The 8,606-nt window shown below is 34.4% G+C and overlaps 1 protein-coding gene across 1 annotated transcript; it reads left to right on the top strand.

Moving 5' to 3' along the window:
• The first annotated feature begins 2,445 nt into the window (after positions 1-2,445).
• LOC130623044 (collagen alpha-1(XII) chain-like) lies at positions 2,446-3,574 on the top strand. The gene is made up of 6 exons (XM_057438549.1): positions 2,446-2,489; positions 2,533-2,593; positions 2,748-2,883; positions 2,937-2,987; positions 3,107-3,276; positions 3,416-3,574. Exons 1-6 carry the CDS (start codon positions 2,446-2,448, stop codon positions 3,572-3,574), a joined length of 621 nt encoding a protein of 206 aa, XP_057294532.1.
• The last annotated feature ends 5,032 nt before the right edge of the window (positions 3,575-8,606 follow it).

Genomic DNA, 8,606 nt, shown 5'->3' with positions numbered 1-8,606 from the left:
CCAGGACATATATGGCCTGAGTTACTTTGCCCTTACTTCTGCTGGGGTAACAAGGGTCACAAAAACCCAGGTATATTATGGTTCACAAAACAGTGTGCTAAAAATCGCGGTTTTGCCAAAGTTAACTTATGCGCGAAACATTTTTTCAAAAAAAAGTTTTTAATCTCATAATTAAAACTGTGTAAATGACTGATTTATAGAGATCAAAGATCGCGCATTCGGTTTGTAATCAAAAGGTTTTGAGTGCGAGTCCCCACTCCGGTGCACTTTAAAGAGTTGCCAGCCTATTTAGTGCCATCTACTAACCGCTAACTAGCTTATGTGGCAGGCGAGCAAATTAGAGCAATGTCTCTGGCGGTAACATTACAAGGACGTGGAAACTTTCCGTGAGTTACTTAGATACGTCCGCTTAGTTATAAAAACTATAATTCTTATTCTTTAGAGAATTGCTTTTTTGGTAAGTTTGATTGTCCTCTATCTCAGTTTGGTATCTAGCCAATCCAGTCTTCAGAAACAAGATTGCGAAGAATTTGAAAAGGTGGGCTGCTTTCGAGACAATTATTATGATAGAACTCTACCAGATCAGCTTATAGCAAACACAAGAGATCCTAGCAATCCTGCGTATGAACCACCTATGCTGGATTGGAACAACTGGCGAAAGTCAATGAAAATGTAAGGAAGGCTAAGATTGTTTTTAGTACGCATAGCAATGTTAAAATACAATTTGTAAAAGCAACTTTTTCAAGAACTGTTTTCTACTAAAACATAAATACAAAATCAAATGGGGTATTCCTGATGTTGACACTTAGTTTTAACTGATACACCTTACGTCAATTGTATTTTTCATAACTGAAGAAACTTTTTTAAAAAATATAATGCATTGTACACTATCATTTTCCATCTTATATTAGAACAGAAAACTTATTTAAAGCAAATAAAATTTTTCTTGGTTGATGTTTCTACGTAATTTTTAGACTCGCGTGTAAATGCGCAAAAAGCGCGCGAGAGGGTGGTTATCAACACTTCGGTCTGCAGTTTTATGGTGAATGCTGGGCTGGCCACGATGAGGACGGTTATAAAAGACTTGGTAGTTCGCCCATGAGTAATTGTGCTGGTTCGGGTTCATCTATAACAACGTGTAATATGGCCAACAAGAAGTACTGTGTGGGAAGGAATGAAACTAATTTTGTATACAGACTTAAAAGATGTAAGTATTCCTTTTGCAATGCAAAGAATTTTTTGATAACGGTCTGTTTTAGCATCCTCTTCCCCAGGTTCTCTAGGCTCCTGAACCGTTATTACGAAGCACCGAAATACATCATAAAGGAAATATGCACTTGAAACGAATATTTAAGCTTCCGCTAAAAAACTGACTAATTTGTTGCAGCTGCTACAAAGACAATATCGTGAGAATAAAGACATTCACTCCCTCAGATCCCTTAAACTTTTTTTGCAATTTTTATGCCAATATTATGATGTAATCTTTTATTTCAAATGCTTTTAAAAATTTTTCCGTACCTATATTGCCAGTGTTTGCAAGAAATTATAGTCGTCCCTGTAGTTTGTGAGATAGGTAACTGGTCCTTACACACTCGTTATCCTGGTAAAATTCGAGAAACCTAAAAATTCACTGTTTGTGAATATTCGCTTTCTAACGATTGAAGCGATATCATTGTTGTTGACCTATGAAGGCACATGCTCAGCTTAAGCTTTAGATGAGGTGAGATGTGATTGTAAAACCTTATATAAAAAAGAAAGAAATTGAGACAGCGCGTCAGTGATGCTAGGGGGTGATTTATTTGTCGTGGTCCAGTACCCTATATTTATGCAACACGTTTTAGTGCAATGAGAGTTAGCTATATATATTTTGTACTTCTTTAGCTTGCAACAAAGTGTTGGACCTTGCGTACGTTCTAGACACTTCTGGTAGCGTGTCTGCATTCCAGCATAAAAAGAATTTAAGATTTATCCGCAAATTGATAGATGAATTTGAGGTATAATTAATTTTTCTCATTGTTTCAACTTGAACACAATTACCGCCTTAACAGCCCAGATTTTTATGTGTCCAGATTGTACCCTTGATTTTTGGGCGCTTGTATTAAATTCAGCAACCAGAACGATGACTTTGTAGTATTCCTTTCTCTAGTTGTTCGGATAATATGTCTGGGAAAATTTTGTCAATGTAGAATTACACATTTTCCTCGCCGTTATCACTTTCAATATGTTTATCAAATCTTCTTTGTCTTTGTTGTATGAGCCCGGTTGGTGGGCTGGCCCGTTTACCAAGATCTCACTTGTTCCTCATTTTTCTCATATTTTTTCTCATCTGCTTATATGGTCAAACGGGCTGGCTCAGTAGACGAGATCTCGTGGCGGGGTCCCGGTAGCAGGATGAATATTTTGCCATATAAACAATAACAAAGTGGGCTAACCCGCCTATGCAAGATGGTTTATGATGCTCAACTAATTAAAATATTTTGTTATGAAAAGTATTTCTTTTGTTCTACATTATTTAACGTTTTCATTGTTCAGGGCCAGCTCGCCTAACCGAAGTAGTTTTTTTATATATAAACACAAGTTAAAAGCCAGTCAAGTGAGCCAGCCTGTTTGCGGAGCCAACCCGTCTCCATAGAAACAGCCCCCTGTTTAAGTTTGAAAATCTAGCAACACATTCCAACTTTTCCCCAATATGGCATAGTTATCTATCAAAAAAAGAATTCTTCAATTTCATTAAATTTTTTTACTAGATTGGAGCAGACAAGACACATGTAGCTGCTCTGCATTTTTCATCAAATGTCTGGACTGACTTTAGATTTACTGATACTGACATGTACAATCGCGATAAGTTGTTTCGTGCAATCAAAAATATTCCAAGGAATACAGGTAGACCTGACTACTAGACTATGTTTTGACCTAAACGTTTGCATAATTTATAGTTCTACATTCAGGTTTGAAAAATCTTTTTCAAGCAACCAAGCTATGTGCAAGTAAAATTCGCTGCTTCGCAATACCCATTCGCTTTACGTTCAACTTAATCCCGAAGTCTGTTATGTTGCGATTTTTTACGTGAGAAAACCCTAACGCGTTTCACTGGAAATTATTTCAGGAAGGACTTACACAAAAGCTGCGCTGCAACAAGCTGATGAGGACTTCTTCTGTCCATCGTGTGGTTCCAGAAACATACAAAAAGTCTTAGTGGTCATTTCTGATGGCAAATCTAACGATCAAGGATCATTGGCAGGAAAGTCTTTCGCAAAAGTCACTGCCTCTCTCAAGGTGAGATAAATGTCTGTTTAGTACTTTTCGAAATCTCGTTTTCTAGCTTAATGTCTTCTCTCTCTTTGCTTGATATGTGATTTTCATACTTCAAGAAAACCTTTTTCTTTTTGTTAATTTTTTTTTTATTTTTTTTTAGAACAAGGGAGTGCACATAATAGCAGTCGGAATAGGACCAGGCGCTGACATGGATGAAATGAAAGAAATTGCCACGAAACCTAAATATGCGTTGAGGATTCGAAAAGCTGATGCTATTGAACGTCATCTCCACAACTTGGCTACTTTAATGTGTGAATGATTCTTTTTTTTTCAAGTGCTTCCTTGGTGTACTTCGATTAAATGATTGTCAATTTGGAATGATAATTATGTTGCTATAGCCTGACATCTTCTTCCAATTGATGCAAACGCGAGATTTCTCATTGCATTGTGGAAAGTGGCCACGGGGAAAAAAAAATGCTATTTCTTGATTTTCTTTTTCCTGATTTCTCTTTCTATTGCCACATAACACACAAAGCTGAAAATCGTTATTTTTTAAGAATCGTCTAACCGACACTTTAGATTATAATCTGCTCACCAAGGAAGTACTCTCCTGGTGTTTATAAAATAAATATTTGTAAAAGGAAGAATAATAAATATAATGAATATTAACTAATACGGTGTGCATTTAGTTTGAAGAGTTCTAGAGTATTTAATGCTCAGTTTGAGATACGCAGACTCAATTAGGGTCTGCGCTCTACCAGACAACTCCCTGCAGCATTCAACAGCCCACACAGTGAGCCATCTCCCCTATTTTCCTCACATGGTGGGTTAACCTAGGGCTATCGTAGCATTCACTCGCCCATATTGAATTGCTGCCAAGGGTAATCGAACCCCATTCTCTCGCACAAAGTGCTAGAGTTTTAATCACTAAGCTACGGTGCCTTTGAAAACGGCTAACTATTCTGTTACTGGCTAATTATCAGTTCTCCTTGAGTGCCTAATTTTCTTGAAAATCTTTCTTGAACTCACCCAAAGTATCACAAAATATTCTTCTAAGATTTCTTAGAAAGGACTTGATTTTTAAAAATCTCACAAAAAGGACCATCGATTTATCAAATCTGCAAGTTTATTGTGTGTTTAACCCTTTTTTGTTTCAACTTGTTGAATTCAATTCGTGAATTTAAAATTTCAGAAGTATTTTCAGTTAATTGACTTTGTTACTCAGTAAAAACACACTTATTAATCGAGAATATTGTATTATGGCACATTTTTAGTATACAACATCATACGCATGGAAAGTAATTTGTAAATTTGGTGAATGGGTCGGGTTGCCGGGTAAGAAATAATTTAGTAAGGCATGACATATAACGCATGCTGCTAGTAATCAAAACAAGGTATTCACACCAGAATGCTTGCCCAAGGCAAAGAGGGTAATTACCTTAGAGTATGCACGTTTTGGTTTCCCCTCACAAGTTTATGTCCTCATGGATCATATATTGTGAATGGTTTCAAAGGCATGATTCAAATCTCTTCATGCATGAGTTACATACTCATTTCCTGTATTCACGAGGTACATTTCACAACTAATTATACATTTACCTATCACTTGTAATTTAATGAATAATTATTTAGTGTTAATTTTATACTAATTTAATAATTTATTCTCATGCATAAAGGATATTGTTTCTCTTCCACTTCAATCATGAAGGTACACTGCACTTCACTATAAACCGATAATCGCATATGGTGTCTTCTGCACTCAATAAACATGTGTTATCAATAATCATGAGCTAAAGGTGGAATGCACAAGCTGGTCCAGTATTGGCCCAGCTTGTGTTAATACATAATAATAATATCATGATTCATAAAAGGATGATAATAAGTGATAATAATATCAAGTATTAATAAGATACACAAGCCTCACACACGCATCTGTCCAAATGTTATATGGCTGACGTAGGAAGTCGACATTCCCAACAGTAAAAGCACAAGTGGAAATTGGATGAACCGTTGGACAAAAACCTTCACAACTTTCGTAGCCAAATAGTTGTATAAGGAAACCGTGCGGCTAGAGCAACAGTACAGCCACAGTGATCAGTAATCGCATGACGAACCATCGACAACTGGGTGATGTGAGTCAATCCAAAAGCTCGATCGTATGCTTGCAGTGCTTGCAAAGAAGCGCCAGTGGTCGGAGGCAATCATATTCGGCAAGTGTAATCCGGTTTGGCATCACATAAAAGAAAATAAACATAGTTAGTTCAAGTAAAATTGGAGACGTTGCCACAAATAATAATGGGAGGGTGGGTGGGAGCTTCAAATCTGAGGAGCTTTAATCTCCAACAACCTCAGTTCTTTATGGCTAAAATTGGACTGACCCATGTGTCATGTATTTATTGACTTGTATTATTAAGCGAGGCAAAACAAATGCATGTTGACCTGGGGCAACTGAGACAATGCTCTAAGCAGATATAATCCAACATGGCTACCTATTAACAGAATCAGAAGTGCCTTATTCGTAACCTTTTTTGAGGTACAGTACTAGGCCAGAGCCAGAGTGGTATCTATCATTATACAGGACAGCTAGAAGGTATACTGAAGTCACCACAATTAACATGAGCTAAATATTCATTTAGCTCCATAAAAATGCAACTAATCAGACTCTGCGATAAGAAATTCAAATTTGAGAATTCGAATCAAAAAAGGATAACAAACAATTAATTTTTTTGAGTTCAATAAATCGATTTGGACAAAATAAATCCTGTTTTGTCTACAGGTTTCATAATCATGGATTGCCTGCTTAATATGTTACTTGTTTAACAAAAATATCAAAAACCAGCTTTATTAAATTTATATACATATATTTATATATACAATATACCTTGTCATATGGCATTGATTTGTATCTTTTTAATAAATTCCCTTTTCAAATCAAAGAGGCAAAGAGAAGTTAAAGAGACAATAATTAAACAACCTAATGAAATTTCAGTTTATGGCAAAATTGTATTCTCATTTTTAAAACGTACTTTCTTTTTCAGATCAGCTGTTATCAAACCATGCACCATCAACATTTAAACAAATTTACAACAAGAGAGTAAATTTTGAAGGCCTAAATACTGAAATATTTAAATGCTAATATGTATTTATTGCTGAATTAATTAACAATGAACTACTTCCTTCATTTAAATGGAGCTCATTCGTTTGTCAGTTATTATATTCGAATCGTGAAGTTTATACATAACAAGATTTGTATTCGGAAATTTCCAGAATTTCCTCATCAGTTTTAAAAATATCCAGTTATAGTATAACTGTTATTTAAGAATACTTCATATAGCTATGTAAAAGTTTTATTTTTTATTTATTTATGAGATTGTATTTTAACATTGCAGGTTAGTTACAATAATAATTGAGAATTGGGATACTCGGTGATTTGTTTACCCCATAAAAAAATGAAAAAAAAGTTGCATTTCCCGCTAATTAGGACCTGCAATAAAATTTACCCGCAATATGATTTTAAAACGCAATGAAATATCGTTGTTTATACGGATTTTTTTTTATATCGGGGTTGTATAAAATTGCACATGTGCCATAACTTTTTAACAGGCACAATGATTGTTCATGCGAAATAGCTTTGTACAAATACACAATAGTTGCGTTTCGGACAAATGGTATTTACATGGTTATGTGCACGAGGCCGAGATGAAATCAATACCGAAGTGAGCTTCATTTTTAATAAAATTTTGACTTCGCCCTCGTAATGAAATCTCATGTGAAAGCTGCCTGAGAAAGAAAAAAATTCAATAATAATTTTTTGTAATTTTTTTTGCCAGACTTTGACAAATTCGGCTGGTGCAATGAAATCTGTTCCTTAATTAGACTTTTGAAGTAGTCGTTAAATTAAAGAAAATACTATAAGAATCGCCTATTCCTTTGTTTCTACCCAGGGTGTTATCTTTCACCCTCCATTACCATGTTACCATTTTAAAGTAACCATGGCAATACAATTTATACAAGATAAGATTCTTACTTTAAAACTAATGTCTATTTTTCGATAATCTCGGACGGGAAGAACTTTTTCTATTTTTTCTATTATTTCTCTATCTTCTTGGCGTTCGAGATGTCAAAAAAGAATGAATCCCTGAAGACGAGGTTGTACTCATATATATTCTTTGCTTTGCGAATGAAAACCCAAATTCATTTTAACCATTTTAAGCGCTCAAAGGTCTTTAAAAAACTTCAAATGATCTCTGTTTGAACTTATTAGAGGCAAATAAACGCAAAGTAAATTACGCTTAAGAACAAGAGGGTAACATTACCATTTAATGTTGCCACTCCAAGTAATGTCTGAATTGGATAAATAATACTCTAATATAACTTTCTCGAATTTCATAAGTTTTTAGAGCAATAAAATATTATGGTTGGATTTTATTTAGATTTTAAAAAACTTTTATTTGTACTAAAAACTTGTTGTACTCTATCCTGTCCTTTCTTTACTGTTTTTCATTTTATTTAACCTTAGTTTATTCATATTTTATTAAATTGTAATTATTTTTTAATGAATAAATATATTTATATGGCCCTTGAAAAGAAAGATTTAAATAAAATAATGATTTTGAAAACGAGGTTATTCTTGGAAAGCTCTATTATATAAAGGGTTTGACCGTAACTTTCAGCTCGGAATTGATGCACTTAACGAACAGATGTATTTACGAAATTAGGTAATTTGTTCTACCTTTTGCTAAGACACCGCCTTAATTGAGTTTGGCATAATTAGAAAATTCGGGAAAGGTCTATTTCACAAAAGGCTAATGCTCAAAAATAAACGAAAACATGACCACTTACAATGGCATATTTTTAAACACTAACTAATACTACTTTCAGTCAGAGTTAAGTCAAAAATTTTAATTCAAATTTTTTAACAAACCAAAACCTAAGTAAATCAAGGGTTTTTTATTTTCAAACAATAGATCATGAGTACGAGGTTGAAAATCCCAAAAGAAGTTATTTTAGCGTGTTCCAAATAAAGAAAACTCGGGTTTGGCTGGTAAACTTTCTAAGCGAGACTTTTTATGCAAGGCTGAGTTGGCAGATCTCAAAAGGGGAAACATGTGTTTCTTCTTTAAAAATAGCTCCAGTCTAAAATAACTACTATTTACCAACCTCGTCCCTAGACCTTTTAGGTTTTTTTATATCGGTACTGATTCTGATGTCAGAAAATCTAAATAGTTCTGGAAACGATGTTAAATATCTACAACAGTAAAAATTAGGTGATGCTTCAATCCTGTGCATTTTCCAATTTTGTTCACTATTTCTTCGCTAATTTCAAAACCTGCTTTTTGAAATACTGGCTA

This window comes from Hydractinia symbiolongicarpus, chromosome 13, assembly GCF_029227915.1.
Source record: "Hydractinia symbiolongicarpus strain clone_291-10 chromosome 13, HSymV2.1, whole genome shotgun sequence".
In the NCBI taxonomy this organism is placed as follows: Eukaryota; Metazoa; Cnidaria; class Hydrozoa; order Anthoathecata; family Hydractiniidae; genus Hydractinia; species Hydractinia symbiolongicarpus.
Note: the sequence above shows the minus strand (reverse complement) of the source record. Positions and strands in the feature narration are given on the sequence as shown.

Bases quoted from the DNA above. Each gene is read 5' to 3' on its own strand.
- LOC130623044 (XM_057438549.1), top strand. From the start codon at position 2,446: ATGGTTTATGATGCTCAACTAATTAAAATATTTTGTTATGAAAA. The intron at 2,594-2,747 runs GTGAGCCAGCCT...TTTTTTTACTAG, and splicing joins ACAAGTTAAAAGCCAGTCAA to ATTGGAGCAGACAAGACACA. The intron at 2,884-2,936 runs GTAGACCTGACT...CATAATTTATAG, and splicing joins AAATATTCCAAGGAATACAG to TTCTACATTCAGGTTTGAAA.